This window comes from Periplaneta americana, chromosome 2, assembly GCF_040183065.1.
Source record: "Periplaneta americana isolate PAMFEO1 chromosome 2, P.americana_PAMFEO1_priV1, whole genome shotgun sequence".
NCBI classification, from domain to species: domain Eukaryota; kingdom Metazoa; phylum Arthropoda; class Insecta; order Blattodea; family Blattidae; genus Periplaneta; species Periplaneta americana.
In genome coordinates this window covers 91,061,499-91,083,555 of record NC_091118.1, presented here as the reverse complement: position 1 = coordinate 91,083,555, position 22,057 = coordinate 91,061,499, and the positions used below count along the sequence as shown (strand labels likewise).

Here is a 22,057-nt window from a genome sequence, read left to right as displayed (position 1 = left end):
TAAAACGCCGAATCTTTAAAACTGTACCGATAAACTATTAAATTAATTTATTACAGTTATTATTATTATTATTATTATTATTATTATTATTATTATTATTATTATTATTATTTAATATAAGTTATTATAGTTCACAGCACAGTAATACAGAGCACCGCATGTCGGTATTTCTTCGAATCAGTACTAACAGCCAGGCAACTACAGACCGAGGCACAGTTACCAGTTGAAGCACAGATAACTGTAAAGATGGTGATAACTGTTGTTTCGGAAATTCATTTTAAACATATGAACACGTTAAATAGTAGACAATTCTGTGTGTACAGATAACGGTCTTCCCAGAAACCAGGCATTAATGTTCTGATCTGGGAAATTCAGCAATAAATCTGTTCCTGATCTATCAATTTGACTTTAAGCGTATAAGGCATGCCCAACACCAGTCTACCTTGTAAGAGGCTGGTAAGCTGTTAAGGGTAAACACAGCTTGTTTGCAAAAAACAAAGCCTTCATTTTTATAGTCATTAAATTAAATTATGTCTGCTGGCATTGCTACTGCTGCTACTGATTCTATTATTTATTTAGAATCCTGGGTCCATACTGGGTCCAATTGTTTTTAAGGAAATTTAAAAGAGATATGAACAAAATATTTTGCAAAACTGTTTCTTGAATTTCCAGCAGGACTCTGTGATGGCACATACAGCGACTGTTTCCTTGCAGGTAATTCATGAAGTACTCAACAACAGAGTCATTATCATTACTAACATAGAGTCCCCTCGATCTCTCGATGTAACTGCCTGCGATTATTATCTTCGGAAAGCTTTTAAACATAAGTCGTACAGGAAACATCCACATATATTAGACAAACTAAAGAAAGACATTAGTCAAGGGTTAATTCAATTTCTCAAAAGAATTAAGAAAGGTCAGGGTAATTTTCTAAGCAGGTGCCAAAAATGTGTGGAAAATGAAGGTAGACAGTTGACAGTTCCGGCACCTTCTTGCTTGACATGGGTAAACATATAGGCCTAACTTTTTTATAAATAAAAATAGGTAGTTTATTCTCAGATAGTCACTCTACTGCAGCCAGTTTAACGGCGAAATCTTGATGCAGGCCAGAAGCATACGTAGCTGTGAACTTAATGCCAAGCTCATGTTTAATAGATTATTCGTTTTCACCACCACCACCACCACCACCACCACCACCACCATACCATCAGCATTATCACTGTCATCGTCTTCATCGTCTTAATTATCATAATGAAAGGTTTCAAGACTATTTATTGAAGTTCCATAATTTTTCTTTCTGATTCTGTTTCCTCTATTTCCCTTTAGGTTTCACATGGTTTCATGTCATTAGGTATACGTTGTAAAGCAATTTTGGGTAATAAATTATCATTGAAACTTATAACACGTTTTTAGTGCTGTCATTTCCCACAACTATGGTCCTGGAACACAACTATGGTCCATTCATATTTTGTACTCCATAACGTAGTACCTCGTTTATCTATATTTTTGCTGTACTGTAGTTTGAAGTGAAGTCATTGCAACTATCTGCGAACGATTTATGTTACTTCTACAATGTTCTTTGAATAGTTATATCGTGGACAATAGTTGTGTTCCAGGACCATAGTTATGGGAAATGACGGTTGTTCATTTGACGATCTGAACGTCCACACCTGTGGAGTAACGGTTAGCGCGTCTGGCCGCGAAACCAGGTGGTCCGGGTTCGATTCCTGGTCAGGGCAAGTTACCTGGTTGAGGTTTTTCCGGGGCTTTCCCTCAACTCAATATGAGCAAATGTTGAGTAACTATCGGTGCTGGATCCCGGACTTATTTCACCGGAATTATCACCTTTATTCATTCAGACGCTAAATAACCTAAGCGTCGTAGAGAATCTACTAAAATAAAAAAAAAAACGATCTGAACGTGAGAATCCAAGAAGCTGTCTTAAAAAGTACATTTGGAGATACAGTATATGAAGATATATGAATTCGAAATCTAAACAAAAAAAAATGTAAGTCCTTTCACAGACAATTAATATAAAATATGTTCTTAAAGGTCCACTTATCTCTTCTTTGTATTTCTTGGTGAAAAGTAGATACGGAATCGAAGGATGACCGTCCATTTCTAAATCTATGCTGAAAGTCTATTACACTTGTTTCTATATTGATATTGTCCATTCAAGTAATACTTTCGCATATAATTTAGAGCATAGAATGTAGGAGTTTACATAATACCTATGTATTTCTTAGAATATAACTCATTTCTAAGACAATAAAAGACTAAATTCCATTACCACTTGAGAAAACTGTAAAGATATCCGATTGTCTTTACAATCTCGCTGTAGACACTGGGCTTAAATAGATGCAAGTTACGACAAGCAAATTTCAATTAATGTTATGTAAGCAGAAATTGCGAAACAATGACTTTGAAAACTTCAATGCAAAATTACAGTATATGGGAACATTTGTCTTCAAACAAGTTATCTTGATTAAGAATTCAAGGCTATTACTGAAATGATCCTTTGTAGCAGTAACACCCAATGTTCAACTTAGTTTTAAAAAGTTCAGTGTTACATAAATAATATTTTCCTCTTATTGTTACACTTTTCTGGAATAAGCCATAAGTAACAGCTCTCTGGAAATTTGCATCAAATAGTTTCTGCAATGATGGTTTCTCGTTTAGAACAGTGATTCTCAACCAAGGGGCCACGGCTCACTGAGAGTCCGAAGGGCAGTTAATTGGTGGTTGCGATTAATATAATAACAATAAAAATACTGTAATAATTTTTTTCGTACTTTCTTTTACTAATGGCGATACTTGACTATTCGTTATTCACCCAAATGAAGCCAGCTGTGCAGCTCAATTTACCAGGATGCGCCATTGGAGGAGCAATTGGATGTAATTAAGTTACACTACAAGACATATACTTGCGTGCATTATTTCGGTCGTCAATAATATTAAAATCAAATGTACTTAACTTGCAAAAAGAACAAGTTGTTTATAGTCGAAACAACATGTCTACACTTATCACTAAACCTCGGATTTTTAAATTCAAATAGGACAGATTACAATAATTTTATGTAAAATCCCCACATCTATGCAACACGAGAAAGTAACACAGTCTACTATATACAGTCGCAAAGCTCAATATGTACTAAAAATGCAAACATGGGTAGTTGCCCACCACTAGGATCGCTACTATCGCCTCATCATCGCAGATCTCTCTCTCTCCTATCAGCCGACAAAATAAATATGTTACCCTTTCGTTGTCGTGTTCTTTTTGAAAAAATTAACACCTTCCTTCCATTATTGAAATATTAAATGCATAAAATTAATTTATTATTTTAATGAATGCATATTAAATTCCACCATAAACTCGAAGATACCTGCAAGAAATAAGTTAATATAATTTTTGTTTGTGCAAAACGAACTGAAATTTACTATAATAGCTTCACTCATTCAAGATTATAGCGATAGCGATAATTAACTATGAAACCAATAAATATTAATTTGCATTTCTCTTTACAACAATAATAATGGAAATATGAATTAATGGAGTAACTTACGTGTACCGGTACTTGTAGTGTATGCTTACGTAGTTAAAGTGGGATGAGGTTAAGCAATAATATTACACCAGAATTGGAAATAAAACGTGATCAATAAATTTTATTGTAACAGACTTTTTCTACTTCTCTAGTAAATCAACAAATAAAAATAACAACAAAATTAACAGCTATAATTAAAAACATATCCTTTGAAGAAAAAAGTAGGCCTAAGCAATAATAATCCCACCAGAATTGAAAATAAAACGTGATCAATAAATTTCATTAAAACAAACTTAATTTTTCTACGTCTTTACTAAATAACACATAAAAATAATAAGAAAATTAATAGCTACAATTAAAAATATATCCTCTTAAAAAAAATAGACCTAACCTTTATTTCTCTGGAAATTTAGCAGCCTAAGTGACAGAACTTTAACCGGTACCTAATGTCCTTTCGGTTAGACTGAAACGTTTCATTGTGAAATTTAAGGATATAATGTATTCTAACAGTCACAAAGAACTTCAAATTAACCGTTTTGTTTCTGCAGAGCATTCTTGTGGAAACCCAGGAACCTTTCTGAATCTTTCGGAAATCGGAAAAAGGATAACTCTGGCCTCTTTCTCTTACTGTTGCTACAATTTATAGCACTACAAACGTCTCATCCTTGTCCCATATTATTATTCCAATTATTATATTTTAGCCATTAACATTTTCATTATAACCAATAACGAACATTTCACAAGCATCAATGTGAAATACGCAACGAGCTATCACTCGATAGAAATACGACACAGTCCAAAGTCGATCATGGACAGTCTATTGTTTCTAGTTGCTAACCGCTTGGAGCGCTTTATCACGAGATTTGCAAAAAAACACCTCAAGCTTCGCGATTGTATATAGTAGACTGTGAAAGTAAGGTGCATTAAATAACGTATGTTTCAGCCTACGCTAAACGAGCCTAAAAATCGTAGGTCTATTTATCACAATATAATATATCATCGACAATAACTGAGTCAGTAACAATGATAGTGCTCCTTTTGCATTAATTATCTCAAAACATGAATTTTGTAGATAGCCACGTCGTTATGACTCTAAACTCACACATAATGTGATGGGTAGTTTTCTAAACAGATGCCAGAAATGTGTGAAAAAATGAAGAAATACAGTTCCAGAAAACTCGCTTGGCATGTGTAAATACGTACGTAACATTTTTAAAAATAAAATTAACTCCTAATTGATCAGTGTGATTTCAAAGCAAAACTCCATTTTTTTTTATAATTTTCCCTAGGGCTAGAGAGCTCTGAGCAAATTTCGTCTGCTATTTTCCTCGTTCACGATGAATTTCAAAGCTGAATAACCTCTGCAGTTGAAAGCGTCATAAATGAAATATTACCCATTTACCTGCAATTAACAAAGATACCACCACCACCACCACCACCACAACAGTAATTTCAAATTCACTGTGAATGGTGGCGGTATTAATGTACAGATACGGAAATAAAATTTGGAGTTCGCTGATTGTATGTTTCGCATACAACACACTGCGCATGTCCAGTAAACAAGAGGCCCTATATATATGCTACTTGTGGACAGTCGTGTGAAATTGTTGCCTACATACAGGTCGACTCCCACCAAGACTCGCTCCAAATTTTAATTCCGTATCTGTGCACCCTTTGACATGGAAAATGGTCGCTCTCCTGTAGCCTAAATTTGTCTGTCGTTCACGATGCATACGGGGAAATATTTAGCATCGAGGTCCGAGAATGAAATCAAGTCATAGCAGAGACATTCATCTGTATGTCACAAAACGAATGTTTACTAGTAAGCTTTATGGCTTAGCGATATAGATCTTTCTTCTCGTTACAAAGACCGGGCTTCGAATCTCTCTATGTAAAACGCACGCGTGTAAACACAGCTTACACGATGATTCCCGTACTATTTCGAGGTGTCACTAACAAGGAAGGCTCACTAAGTGATAATAGATTTTCACAACGATTGCTACCCCATACGTTCCATTTGAAATAAGAAACCTTCCTATAAATTTCTACAACCGGAGAAAGCGTAGTTTTCGAGATATGATATTTCCAAATTCTTCAATCCAGAGCTATAACACCTAGTGCAAACAATACTATGTGCTAGACATATAAGGCAATAAATCTCATCTAGCTGCATACCGTACTGTCAAAGTCTCCTTAAATAATATAAGTTTTAAAAATAACATACCAGATACATAATATTCATGAAATTGACTGTAGAATAGTCTATGAAGAAATAATAAGGAAATGTAAGCTTATCTCAAATTACTCACTGTACTGATCACAGTAGTGGAAATAGTTGTAAAAATGCTGAAACACAGTGGAACTTTGCACCAAGAACATTTAAGAAAACTAAGTTTATCGTAGTGAGCTTTAGAGCAGTTCTAATAGAATTCTACAAGAGTGACGAATTTATCAGGTTTGTTGTACCCGACTTTATGCCAGCCACATTTAAGCATATTTACATATCTAGGAAATACTGTAAAAGCTGATTATGCGTTAAAGACTACATACAATCTTATCACATTATCTCTCTGCTGCAATATAATATTCGTGCCATGTAACAAAACAGTATCAGAGAACTTCCGACTGAAATTTTTCAGGGCCCAAAAGCCATGAACGTCAAGATGCTGAACAATCGGAGCTGTGTGCTTTGGAATTGTTAACACTTCCACCGTGTTACCTTCTAGAGTTATTCTTTCTGTAGTCTGTCTATCTAGTTAACTGGTCCACGAGCCTATCAAAAGAATACTATGATCACTGACAGATGAAAAGTATACTTCTTGAAATTACTTGAACAGGTGAATTGTCATAAGCCTCCCTGATTTTGAAGGCAATGCATAAACATTTGGGGGCCTTAAACATTTTCTTCTTCACGAAGGTAATGGAGACATGAGACATACAGTATGAATGTGAAGCGATTATTTTGAAAAATCATATCTCGAAGGCTAGGCCTTCTTCAGATGTAGGAATTTATAGGGAGACATTTTATTTCAAATGGAACGTATGGGAGAAAAATCGTTGTGAAAATCTAGTATCACTTGTGAGCTTTCCTTGATAGTCTCTGAACAGTGGCCAATTTCCGTGTCAAGGGTGTACTGATGTTGGTATAAAAATAATTTCAACAAGGGATATAGCCACTGGTGTAGCTCAGTCGGTATAGGCACTTATCTGCTGACCCAGAGCTGCGCTCGGGCGTGGGTTCGATTACTGATCTGATTACTGGTTGGGTTTTTCCGAGGTTTTCCAAACCATAAGGCGAATGTCAGGTAATCTATGGCGAATCTTCGGCCTCACATCACCAAATATCATCTCGTTATCACCCATTTCATCAACTCTAAATAACCTAGTAGTTAATACAGCGTCGTTAAAAAACCAACTAAAAATGCCAAGGGATAATCCTTACAACGAAAATATAACACCACCGCTTCACATTACAAGTACTGATGCGTGCAAAAAATATACAGTCTATTCAACACATTGCCTATCACTACGATTTTAATTGAACGATTTTACTGTAAAAACATTACAGTGCATCTTTTCAACTTGAGTAGTGTGAATGTGAAAGATTGTGCGATGGTACAAGGACAATTCGACACAAAAGCATCAGAGCGAGGTTAATCTGTGGGTCAATTACACATCAGCAGACAACCATATAATGCGTTCTGCTCATTTAATCACTTGTAACGTAAACATTTATACATCGTTTTGACTAGCGAGTTAGTGCGACATTTCGATTGCGATGAAGTAAAAGACAGTAACCCTCAAACATTGAAAAGTTGAGATTTTCACAGCGTACTACAGTATTTGTTTATGGCCATTATACGTGTATGCAAAAGAATTTAACCACCAGAAACATATTTTTTTTGTATAATTAACGATAATTCTAGGAATTTTTGACCCTCACTCATTTAATATGTAGCTTGATAAAATGCTGTTCCTCTCCGTACGGGTTACAGTATTTTTCCGAACTATGATTTTTGTTAAAAATGGCAATGAGCTTACCCTGTGAAGCCATGAGGCTTGTTTATAAAATGTAAATATAATGAATAATACGATAATTTTTTTAGTGTTACGACCTTTTGCCTTAACGTCATCCATTTACTACACGAATCTAAAACAATCAGTAATGAGGCCAAGCGGGAATCGAACCCACGCCATGACCTTTCACTTCCAAAATGCAACAATGATTAACAATTGGAAGAATGTAGAAACCAGGAACGACCGAGAGAGAGATTGAATAATCTTTAAAGCCGAAATTGATATTTGTCTATTTCATGATGAGAAAAATAATAAGTTGAAGAGGATGATGATGATGATGATGATGATAATGATGATAAAACACAAGAAATAACTATGTCTTGCGAATAGTAAACCGATTCTGTCCGAAAAAACACAATCACCGACTTCAGCTACAGGAAGTCGACGTACGAGTACTTAGCACTTTTAGCTCTGGCTTCCTCTTATGCACGGGAAGTCAGGAAAAAACACAAGCAGTGTGCAATAGTAGTTATTAATCTTTTAACTGGCTAAAATTTTCCATTTTTTGTGAGTGAGATGATTATGACATGAACGCATAATGGACTTTTAGCCACAAGTAATATATAACGTTTTATCTTTCCCTAATAAATATTGCTATCATTTTCCGGGGATGCCGAGCCGTGGATGGGAGGATAATATTCAAGTGTTTGAGGAAGATGGGATATGATGATAGAGACTGGATTAATCTTGCACAGGATAGAGACCGATGGCGGGCTTATGTAATAGTGGCAATGAACCTCCGTGTTCCTTAAAAATTATGAGTAAGTATTATTTTCCTGCTTATATATAATATTAGTTAGCCATAACGAAATTATTTAAAGTCCAATCATGATGTAAAAATTTCTTTGTTGCTAAGTCATAGATTGGAAATAAATGAAAGAGTTTCTAATCAACAATAATTATACTTCACAGAATGGCAATTGAGATACTATTAGTTCACATATGAAAAAATGAGCTATTTCTGACAACTACTAACAGTTTGATAAACAGTGCATGATGTTACTAGAATACTACAAAATTGTTTACTTTCATTCATACATTACAAGTGGTTCCACAAACGTTTTCTATTTTTCGGTCTTTTACGTCATGTTGTCCTATGATAAATTTACGGATCTTTTGCTATCATTAATTTTTCCGAGCAACATAATCATTATAGTTTATATAATGTCGATAAATATCCTACAAAACTACTGATCCCTACCTGAAATTTCTACGATGGCAGGTAAGATGTAGTCCTTCATAATTCATTGCATTCAATTCTTGTCGATTTGATGTCTGAAGAAAGACTGAAGTTGATTCACATTACCGACTTTTAAATAGATACACTATTACTACAGTCTAGTATATACAGTCACGAAGCTCAATACATAGTTGCTAACCACTAGGATCGCTACTATCGCCTCATGAAAACGCAATATTTAATCAATGTGGAAGAATAATTTCTCAGATGTTATGGACAATCAGTTTCATTTACCATTTAATTTTCTCTAACAAAGAGAAATCTATGAATTAAAAAGAGATTATTCGGAGTTAATGAATTTTTTGTGTTATTTTAAAGTTGGTAATTTTTACTAAAGTAATTTTATTTCATAGGATATGCATTAAAATCACTATTAAATATTGAATATTTCTAAAATCTCCCAAACAGTGAATTCATAGGAAGAATAGACTTATGTAAATGTAGAGACGGATAGCGGACAGAAAGTATAAAAAGAATTTTTCGATATGAGGCGTGCTGAAAACATTTGTTTGGAAATCTTGAAGTCGAATATTTTCATTATTGCAATATGTCACCTTTTTCTTCTTATTATGAAAAAGTGAAAACGATGGCACGAGTCGTGTGGAAATTCTAACATGGAATCCCTTGAGTGCGAGGTCCCAAGTGCAGTCTCTCGTAAGGTTCATTTGAAAGTGTTGTGTTAACAGCTATTACAGGAAAAATATTGGCTGCTAATGTTCCATCATGTGCATCAGGAGGGCGACAGAAAATGAGAGTCCGGGAAGTGCAGAGATCAAGCTTCTATGGGAGTATGTATTATATTTCACAAAATGGACATCGTTGACATTCAAGAAATGTTCAAAACAAACCATTAACTTGAGGCAGCCATCGGCAAATTTGTACTCACTACGACATCACTGGACGCAACCAGCAGTACATAAGATGTAATATCAATCCAGGAGTATAGAGCACTCCGTTCGGATCCCAGTGGCGGACTCTCAACACAAGCATCTGACGTGGACTACACAATATTGATTTATAGATGTACAGATTACATATTGTTTCGCCTTTATTTCTACTGTGCTACAACAACCTAGTAAAATACGCCACAAATTGCCACTTTAATACAACTCGTAAACTTTCGTCTGTTAGTTACGATCTTTGTTTAGATATTACAAGTTTTCCTTCAGAAAACAAGTGTTCCGAAATATATTGAATATAGAGCCAAACATAGCAGCTATGTAGGGTAGCGGCAGGCGACCTATGATAGGAGAGAATTTTAAATAAATCTAAGTCAGTATTGTGTGTTATACAATGACGTTTTATGTCCATAATCTCGTACAGCAGAAGCTATAACGTAACCTAAATAATATAAACAATAGTCTATAAATGATAGAAAATTTTAATTAAGGATGATTAAATAAACATGGATCATTTTAAAAGGTATAATTATTGAAAGTACAATGTTGGCAAATAAAAAAACAAATGCTAGGGAGGTGATAAAACAAATGCTAGGGAGTTAATAAAAACAAATGCTAAGGAGGTGATAAAAATTGTAGGATAAACAATCATGATTGGTTGAAACAAGTTGTTCCGTACCGTTTTAATTAGTCAAAATTAGTATGACGTAGTGAAAGTGTAATGGTCAATGAAAATTAATTATATATTTTTCATCCTGTACACTATACGAAACTTAAATAATTTCTGCATTAAATTACGTCTATCAAAAATAGAAATTATACAAGAATTAATACCTTATTAAATTTTGTCTTTCGTTTAGAAATAAAAATAAAGCAAGAATAACAACTGACAGCAACGAAATTAAATAATGATTTGTGTTTCTTCTGTAACAAATTTTTCCCACACATCACTTTTGATGGTTTAAAAGTTTAGCCTCCACAACCAGACCATTTCCCCAGTCTATGTTTACTGGAAAAAATCTCACGAATGTGTTTCGCTCGTCTCGAGGATCACTCGCTCTAAATTTTGTGGCGAGCGATAAAACCTCGTACACTCGCAGCATCTAGCGGTTTAATAGCCAACTACATGATCGCTTTCTCACGCTCGAGCGAAATTAGTAAGTGCAGGGTTCTGATCCTTATATTATTAGTGATAAAATCTTAAATGCATTCTATATAGTACTATTTTTTTCTCGATGTTAATTTATACTCGCTTCAACATCTTTGGTCATATATTTTGGGTGAAATCCGAAGGCCTGTGTACTATTGTTGAGACTGGTTCTATTGTTGTGAACTAGATGGCGACTGTACATGTATTACTGATTTGTTATGAATATGATTTCGGTGATGAATGAGGCCGGCGATATTCAGGGATGCTGTACCCGAATTTCCTGGCATTTGTCTTACGGTTGAGGGAAAACCCTGAAAAACCTCAACCAGGAAATTCAACCCGACCGGGAATCGAACCCAGGTCCTCTACGTGAGACACCAGCATGCTGATCCCTTACACCACAGAGGTGGTCAGTACTATATTATTCACCTAATACCAACAAACATCTGTGGTTCTACCTGTTGAATGAGTAATGTAGGCTCAAAGTCCGATGTAGTCCCACTAACCCACCCTTAAGAGCTTACTACCAATACTCTGACTGATGCCATTGTACACCAGTCAGAATACATTACTCCTCGCAGTTTGCGTAGGTAGACTATAAATTATGATAATTAATATTAAAATTGAGAGTGGTAGTGGAATAATGGAGGAAAATCTTCAGGAACCTTGGCTTTATCCAACACTTTTCCATAACCAGGATTCGAACCTAGGTCTCGTCGTTAGCCAGACCTCTACCAATTACTACCAAGGCGTTACTCTTTGCCTCTTATTTTCAGTTTTCTTTTATCCTTCATCTCAACATCCCTTCATCTCTTCTGGTGTTTTCATCACACGCCTGTAACTGAAGTTTCTTGAGTGAAATTTATTATTCTACACATCCATTCCACGTGGTCCAGACTAATCTACAGTATTTTCGTGACAAGATATGGCGTATGGCGGAGTCTATAGCACGCCTAAATGAAGGTCATTAGCAATAGATAAGAAATTCGTTGTTATTCGAAATTACTCACACAGTCTGACCTGCGCGTAGATTCAAGGCTTTTTTTATTGAGACAATTCAGTGACAGAGCTTCTCAGTGTACTTCTGCAGCTGAAGGAAGAGGCTGCAGCAGTAATACCTACATGAAACGGGTAAGTTATGTCAAAACTACACATTTTACTAGTAACATTATTATTTAATGACTGTCTATTTGTCTACATCTATCTCTGTATCTCTGTCAAAAGTTATAACTTAAGAGGTTGGTGCATGAGTGACAAAATAGGAAAGTGATAAAGAGAAAATGGTGATGGTGACTGAAAAGACGGTAAGACAAGGGAATAACAGTGAACAAGAATGATAAAGATACGAGTAATAGCCAGGGAGTGATGAGAAGTAAGTAGTGATTCAAATATAAGAAAGAAAGTGGGAGTGAAAATGTAGTGAAAGTGAAGAAACAAATTCGTCGGAAAATATACAGATAAGGTTAGTTGGAATAAGTGATCAATGAACGTTAGCGACTGAAGTGAATAAATAGGAGGATAACTATGAAACAGTTTTTAACTCGATATAAACAATGTCAGTCCACACCTGTGGAGTAACGGTTAGCACGTCTAGCCGCGAAACCAGGTGGCCCGGGTTCGATTCCCGGTCGGGGCAAGTTACCTGGTTGAGGTTTTTTCCGGGGTTTTCCCTCAACCCAATATGAGCAAATGCTGGGTAACTTTCGGTGCTGGACCCCGGACTCATTTCACCGGCATTATCACCTTCATCTCATTCATTCGCTAAATAACCTAAGGTGTTGATGAAGCGTCATAAAATAATCTACTAAAATAAAAAAATAAACAATGTCGGGAACAATTAATAAGGAATTGAGAGACATGAGTGTTTAGTTACATGATATTAGTAAGAATAAGATGGATAAATGGGAAAGGGAGAGAATAAGTAGAAAAAGAAGGAGGTGAAACAGAAGTGAGAGATGGTAGAAAAGTGATCAGAGTCATTTATATGTAATAGCCAGATGTTAAAAAAAGAAAACAAAAACTTAAAGAGAATATGTATCCATGGGAGTGATGGCACTGTATACAGAAATGTGAAGGGCCAACACGACCGATGCAAGCTGGTGAAATATCGTTCGTCTGTCTGTTTGTCCGTCCGTCCGTCCGACCATCCATCCATCCATATTTCTCTATATATGTAGGCCTATATATAAATATATCTCTATCTCTTTATATCTATATTCTCTCTCTATCTGCCTATTTCTATCTCTCTATCTCTATGTCTAGCTCTCTCTTACCCTTTCCCTCCCTCCCTCCCTCCCCCCTCTCTCTCTCTCACACACACACACACATGCACACACACTATACGCATATAGTTCTTTTAATTCAAACTTCCCATTCCCAGTAACAATTTGCTATATTCATCGATGTACTTGTAGACCTCATTTTAGGCCGCTTTCTTGGTTTCCAATTTTCCTGATTAAATTTTCATACCAAATCAAGATAAATCGTCGCAATCTCCTGTCTCGCATGCTATCTACGACGTGACTCTACCACCTTCATTGCTTTGTTCGATTACAATAACTGAATCGCACTTTTTAGAAAGGAACTAAGTCAAAATTTCCTACTTTTCAGGAGAGCATAAAAACATTTTTTTCATTCACATACTGTACAGCAGAATAACATATTTAAGACTTACATTATATAAAGATAATATGGGATTGAATTTAATGATAACAGACTTTTAAAAAAATTGTGCTACAATGGTATACATGTATTTCTAAATTTGAGACTTAGTTCCTTTCTTCACTGGAAATTGTTTTTGAAAAAACAAAATAAATAGACTAAGTTAACAACATTTATTCAACGTAGATCTACATGTATTTTTGATTAAATTGACATGTTATAAATTTTAAAATAATATTATGAATAAAAAAATTAATTCAAAATGGACATGTTTCGCAAAACATTAATACATGTGAAATTACTAGTGGGCCTCATTCATGGTCCGCCAGGACCTGTGTAATAGAATATGAAAATATTTCTTCGTGAAATGCTTCAGCCTTTTCATCACTGACGTACTTCATTAGTTTCTTAAGGTCTTCAATCTTTTGGACATTGATGGGAACTTTTTCTTCTGGATATGCGTTTGTTAGTTTATGTCAAACTCGTAAATTCCCCTTCCCAAGGAGAAACCTATTGCTTATATTATAACTCTTGATGTATGGGCGAGCTTCTACAACGCCAGGACTGTCTGAGCTGTATGTGAATTCTTTTCATACAGAGGATATGAAATGAACTTTTCTCTCACGAGAATTCTTTGATGTTTCTTCCGATATGGTATTCCTTTTGAAAAAATTAGGCCCCCACATATCAAAGTTAGTGGTCAGTTTTTCAGAATCCAATTTGTACGGTTATTTCTATATATCCTTTTATTGTACACCCTATCGGCCCCTGTTATTGCTTTTCTGAAAACCCCAAAATTCCTATCACAAAGGAGAAAGGAGTGGCCTCGCTCAGGAAAATAATGTTTTATAGTTTCGAATCTTTTAGAAGCTGCCAGACCAAGACAAAACTTACCTATTATGATTTTTGTTTTGGCCTGGGCAGCTATTTGAGTAAATGTGTATGTTTTCATCAAAATAATATTTCAAAAAGGAACAAACATCATTGGCTCTCTTTCGAGCCTATCCTTCATAATACACGTATAGCACACATTGGTAGGATTTAAGTTCATGAAAACAAAATATATTAATCTATAATTGCCTCATATAGAAGACTTCTTTGAACTGGTAATTGGGAGAGGGGCATGTTTATAATATTATGCTGACAACGTCCATGATGCCTTTGAATTTTAGGGGTCATCTTAGTGAAGTTACTGGCTCATGTATTGACGCAAACAACTTTCTCTGATATGAAAATACTTTAAGAATAAAATAATAATGATTATCTGAACAACTTATTACCGGTACTTTATAATTACCTATACAAACATCCATTGTTGTTTGTATAAACACATGCTTCGTAAGCAAGTCTAACAATATACCAAAAATTAATGTACCATAACAGAGTTACAAACGATAATTATGTTGTCATATTTTCGATGTCCAAACGGTGAAAAAACGCACTAACTTCCTGACTTACTGTAGTTCTTTTCTTTACAGTGTTATACACTTTTATGCCTGTTTTAGATTAGGATATATTATATAATGTGTTTTGTTGTGCAATTTTCATTTTAGTAAGTGTGTTCTTTTAGAGAATGGTTGGATATAATCATTGGTGAGGGGAGTGAAACAAAGTAGGACTTGTGTTAGGTGCAAAGCACGTACGGTCAGAAGACGCGTACATTGGATTTTAGAGAAAATTACGATAATATAATATCTGTATGTACGTATAATTTTACTCAATAAATCCACCTATCTATCTTTACCGTAGTACAAACATCACGGTGATGTTAGAGACACATGGAAAGTTCTGACTAAGTTCCTTTCTTCTCCAATCAACGTGTCTTGGAAGTAGTAATTATTTTGCTAATAAAAACAAAAATGGCAAATTTTGACTTAGTTCCTTTCTAAAAAGTGCGATTCAATTATGTTCCTAACATTATATATTTTGTCGAAGGACAAGTTATCTGAGTAATTTCTTCTTTTCTTGATATCTCGATCTACATATATATATATATATATATATATATTGTATGAATAAATTTCAGTTTCCAGTTGTTCATGTTACTAGTTAGCTATGTATGCAATGGAGGGGGGGGGGAAGGAACCCTAATATGTCCTGGCTTTGATGCCTCATGAGTGACACGTTATTTGGTGTCACAAAATTTCAACCTGTTATCTTTAGCTTCACATTCACGTCTCATATTTCACTTACGTTTTACAGCAGGTTTCCATCATTGTACCGTAATTATTGCTACCAATACTAATACCGATAATAGTATCTAATATAGAATTTAAAAGTGAGCTGACTTATGTTAATACACAGTTATATTGTACGGTAGCGGGGCGCTAGTTCTGTTAGCAAGCGATGCTTTTTTTAATAACCATTATTTGAATATATAATAAAGTTACTGAATTTCATGTTACTAATGTAAATAAATATATTTGAATAGCGTTTTTTATTGTTTCTTCTCCTTATGGACTTATTGTTTCATTTATTCACCTCAGATTATGTTTTTTCAAGAAAGGTGAAATGATTGTAGTGCATTAAAATGAAAACATATCGAAATCTAACCTCTAATCAGTGATTTTTCTTTTACTACTTCACAAAAGAGAACCATAAGAATAATAGGTTTTAAGCCTACGAATGCCTCTTGATTGGGGTTCTGGTTGTTATGTACATCTATTATCATGCAGTAGACTACATTTCACTTGGCATTATGGGTCAGAGGAAGAACAATTGTTTATATGTATCTGAAGTCTGATTAGTGTAGTATGTAGCTAATCGGTGGTTTATGTAATGGAGGGAGGAAGGAACTGGTCACCCTACTCCATCTCCTGGTCTAGCCGTGTTGGTATCACGTGTGAGGTTCAGACCTGTCTTCAGACAGTTGACTAAACAACAAAGAAACCTATGGATTCGTGTGAATATTAAATTGTATTTCGTTACAATTGCTTTACCAAAGACAGTTCTGTAGGATGTAGGCCTATTTACGTAGGCCTACTTTGCTTCTAGTCGAATTGTAAACGAAACACAAATTAAGCGGCGACGCCAATTTCACATCAAAATAATAGTCGAAGATTGCTGTGAAAGTGATGGCCGGCGGATAGATGGTAGGTACAGAAATAGATAAAAGCGAGTTTTCGTAACATCGAGTATCAGTAACAGGTTAGGTTTAGTTAGTTCAGGACTTTGGTATGCCTTGCATATACGTATTTTGCTCGGTAGGTGGATATAGATAGATATCCGCTTTCCTTCGGTAGCGCAATTGTAAAGTATTACTAATTAATTTAAACTGTATTATGAGATGTCATGTCAGCATATGTTGTCATTAATTAACTGAAGCATGTAGTATAGGCCTAAAAACAAAGATCATTTTAAAATCAATTATCACAATATGATACAAGTAGGGCTACTCTTGCATCAAAGTATAGCTTATACCGTACTGCATCTTCTACCCTGTGTTGTACCTATTACTATGCCTACTTGTTTGAGATATGAGTAATATAATTTATAAATATACTAATACAGAGACTTACATAGCCTACTTGTTGTGAAAAAAAAATACGTGGAATTATGAGACTTGTTCCACATCTGTAGGCAATGTTTATTGAAAATAAAGAGGTACTATCGATTTTATAATTATGACTAGTTGTACCCGTGCGCTCCGCTGCACTTATTAGAAATAAATATAAAGTAATTACATAATTAAAATAGAACATTTGGTCCAGGGAAAATTCGTGTTTGATAGAAGAATAAATCGTTTAATATGCTACTTAATTTAAATTGTATTTAAATAATTAAAATGCTATTATTTTGGTCCAGAGACCACTTATTTGGTGCAAATCTAATTCGTTTAACATCTTTCTAAATTAGTCTTGAATGCATCCTTTAATAAATCACTCCAAATTAATAGAGTTGATTGTGTACGAAGATCATTTTTATGTTAACCTTACTGTGCATTTTTTTTTTGTTAAGTTTATTTTATTCACGCCTTAACATCTGTGGTCATGTTGCGTGTTTAGAATGTGTGGGTATATCAGCAGGCCGTTTTTACTCTTGTTGAGTTCCTGTTTCTATTGTGTGTTGTAGATAGCTTGTGTTCATGTAACTGATTATAGACATTGATTAATGTTTTTGGTATTGGCAATTGAGGCAGTGATGAATAATGGCATGTATCTTTCCAATCCGGCATTTGCCTTTATGACTAAGGGAAATCATGAAAAACCTCAGTCAGATTGGTCGGCCACGGGGTTTGAACCCGGGACCCCCGAATGCGTGTCTCAAATGCTACCGCCTGAGTCAACTCGCTAGGTTGTATATCATTGTTTATGCAAATAAAAAAATGAGGTAGCCTACATAAATATTATTTTAAGAAACACAGGAAACGAATATGGGTAAATTATGAGCGCAGGAACGCCATTTAATGACACCTTTTAAAATAACTCAGCTCCAGTGATCTCTACGGTAAAATGAGTGTATAAAATTAGAGTATTTTATGTGGACCAAAATAATAAAGTTGCAATAATCAAGTTATACAATATTTCGACAGAATATCAAGTTTTCTGTGCGTACAGATTTCTTTTCATCTTATCTCAGTTCTCATTTGTAGCATTACATCCATCTAGAGAAACTACAAATTTCAAATAGTGAAGGTTAATTAACTTCTGAGATTACTTCATACAAACACACAAAATATTCTCTGTATATTAATATTGATAAACATCAAGGCCGCCTTAAATAGACGGAGTCATTTGTTTTGATTTCATTGTAGCCATCGCCGTCGTTCCTGCAATAACTCTTATGTCACATATCGATTTTCAGATTTTGCTCTATTAAATAACTTAAATAGTGATGCAGCAAATAATAAAATCTACTATATATAACTTAATTATATTTCTTTCTTTCGAAATGTAAGAATTCACGATCTCCTATGCATTACTGCCATAGAATGAATAAATTTGTTTTTCTTCCTAATAAAAAAAAATAATATTTTGCACATAGAAGTTACGGAACAACGACACTATAATCTGAGGCGTCGGTGGAAATGTATTGTATTGTTATTTTAAAACTCTTGTATATCCTTAAATATCAGTCCTATCAAACTTTTACCTCGAATGAAACTTATCGAAAAATCATTTTTAAAGAACCTTTTTTATGTAATAATTTTTCACAACAATCAATAATAAGCTAGATATTTCGGTTTATTTAATTCAGGCCCCCTTATAACCCCCTTTTAAATAAAGTATTTTGAATGCTATACAGCCTAAAATCTAAGTTACAACGAACTTAATTTATATTCCAATTTTCATCGAAATCCGTTCAGCCATTATCGCGTGAAACTGTAACAAACATCCAGACAGACAGACAGACAGACAGACTTAAATATCAGTCCTATCAAAATTTTGCATGAAATAAAACTTATCGAAAATCATTTTTAAAGAAACTTTTGATATGTAATATTTTTCACAAAAATCAATAATAAGCGAGATATTGCGGTTTATTTAATTCAGGCCCCCTTATAACCCCCCTTTTAAATAAAGTATTTTGAATGCCACATAGCCTAAAATCTACGTTACGACGAACTTAATTTATGTTCCAATTTTCATCGAAATCCGTTCAGCCATTATCGCGTGAAAAGGTAACAAACATCCAGACAGACAGACATACATACAAACAAAAATTTCAAAAAAGCGATTTTCGGTTTCAGAATGATTAATTACACATGTCAACACCAATTATTTTTGGAAAAGCGAAAATTACCGGAAAATTTTCGCTTACAGATTTATTATTAGTATAGATTAAACTATAGGCTTAATTTATAGTAAAACACATAAAAAAACAACTGTGGGGTCCATAGTCCTCCCCTCTCTTGGAAGATCCACATTTTCACCAATTATAACGAAACTGCTACACTGTAGCAGAAATTAGTCCGCGAAATGCAAATCACAGACAAAAGTTTTGTTGATTAAAAGCAGATCTTCAATAGAACGTCCCGCAAAAAGATGGATCGAGTCAGTAACAAGCCACATGGCCTAATACATGCTTGGAAGATGATGATGATGATGATGATGATGATGATGATGATGATGATGATGATGATGATGATGATGAAAAGAAAAACTGAACACGGAATAGCTTTTGACCAGTTCAAGAAAAGAACTTTGTCTTTTGGTGGAGAAAAGAAATGTCTTCTTTCGCTTAAATCTTTATTGTAACAGGTATTATAACCAGGAAGATAACAATGTGTCATGCGCTTATCTGAATAACAGTTTTCACCGCACATAATATGTCTGCAACATGTCTTTAAACGAAACAGCAATAATTCATTGACTAGATCCCTTCACAAGATTTCATCACATTTTCGCGCCGTTTATAAGCCATGTGACGAGGAACATGCCAGTCTGAGATTTTAATATGGGATGGAGACTGAATCGGCTCACGACTTATATTTTATTTTATTCGTCTTGGTACTACTAATATTAATAACAGTAATGATAATTATATATCTACTAATAATATTAATACAGAAACGAACATTTTTTTCTACACATAACTCATAGACCTACTTCTACTGCTACCAATAGTATTTCTTAACTCATTGACTCTTAACACGAAAGTTAGGGCCTACATTAAATTCACACTTACATAAAGATCGGTTTAGGAAACCGGGCATATTTCATTATTGTTCCCATGAGTAATTTATACACTTTTAATTCAAGGTAATATATTTTTCATCAATAAACATATTTTACAAGAAATATAATTTAAAATATTTAATTCGAACCAATTTAGTCTTATCTATTAATCAGAAGCAGGTTACAGATATCTACAGGAGCAGCTACATCTATTAATCAGAAGCAGGTTATAGATATCTACAGGAGCAGCTACATCTATTAATCAGAAGCAGGTTACAGATATCTACAGGAGCAGCTATATCTATTAATCAGAAGCAGGTTACAGATATCTACAGGAGCAGCTACATCTATTAATCAGAAGCAGGTTACAGATATCTACAGGAGCAGCTACATCTATTAATCAGAAGCAGGTTACAGATATCTACAGGAGCAGCTACATCTATTAATCAGAAGCAGGTTATAGATATCTATAGGAATAGCTACATCTATTAATCAGAAGCAGGTTACAGATATCTATAGGAGCAGCTACATCTATTAATCAGAAGCAGGTTACAGATATCTACAGGAGCAGCTACATCTATTAATCAGAAGCAGGTTATAGATATCTACAGGAGCAGCTACATCTATTAATCAGAAGCAGGTTACAGATATCTACAGGAGCAGCTACATCTATTAATCAGAAGCAGGTTACAGATATCTACAGGAGCAGCTACATCTATTAATCAGAAGCAGGTTACAGATATCTACAGGAGTAGCTACACTACCCAAGTCTTTAGCGGATGTGGTAATACCAGGTAGGCCTCAAATAATTTTGTGTGAAGACGTTTTTTTGGTTTTCCTTTGCGGTTAACTGTACCATAGAAGCTTCTCTTCTCCAAGATGTATGTCATTTGTTGGAGCAGTACTAGGAGAACGAGCTGAGGCTGTTTCATCTCTATTTGCTTCTAGCAACTTCATTAGGAATTTCATGCAGTTATTATTGTAATTCATAAACCTGCTTCAAATCCAACAAGTTAGCGTCCTATAAGTCTTTTGCCAACTATATCCAAAGTATTTGAAAAGTTTTGCTGAAACGTTTGGGTAAGTTTCTACTTCAAGCATTTATCCTACCTCCACATCAGTTTGGCTTTCGTCGAAATCGTTCTACCACTCATCAAGTGCTTCGCATCGCTGAAGAAATTGTACATGGCTTTGATAAGATAGAACTCACTGTAGTTGCATTTCTTGACTTCACTCAGTTTATCGAGGATGGCATGAAGGTCTTCGGCACAAATTACACAGGTCCGGCGTTCCAGTCTACCTATGCAACATAATGACTAGTTTCTTGTCAAATCGCACATTCTCAGTGAGAATGGGTTGTACTCACTCCTCTGTGAACCATTAGTGTTGGCACTCCTCAAGGCTCTATCTTAGACCCAATATTATTCAATATATACACTTCGAACATTCCTGCAACACCAACTGCACAAATTGCTATGTATGCAGACGATACAGCTATTTATGCAACCCATCGCAACATTAACATAGCCTCAAATTATCTTCAGGAAGCCTTAAACATCATATGCCCTTGGCTTGAAAATTGGCGCATCGCATTGAACTACAACAAATGCGAAGCAATGATATTTACTTTGTGTCGTCCTGCTAATCCTCCATGCATAAATGTTTCAATCTACGTGATACCGTGTAATGAAAGGATGGAGCTGTAAAATGCCTTGGAGTGCACTTAGATCGCCGTCTATCATGGAAACATCACATCAACAAGAAACTTAAATTGGCCTACTCAAGACTCACTAAATTATATCCGCTCCTCAACAAGAAATCATCTCTAAAGCTGCAAAATTGCATGCTACTTTACACATCTCTATTACGAC

General features: G+C 34.8%; 1 protein-coding gene across 1 annotated transcript in view; it reads left to right on the top strand.

The window, feature by feature from the left end:
* The first annotated feature begins 12,000 nt into the window (after positions 1-12,000).
* LOC138694417 (facilitated trehalose transporter Tret1-like) overlaps positions 12,001-22,057 on the top strand; it is an 83,372-nt gene continuing 73,315 nt past the window's right edge. The window contains exon 1 of the mRNA XM_069818111.1: positions 12,001-12,039. Coding sequence (XP_069674212.1) covers positions 12,031-12,039 — 9 coding nt within the window. The 5' untranslated portion in view covers positions 12,001-12,030. The remainder of the gene's footprint in view (positions 12,040-22,057) is intronic.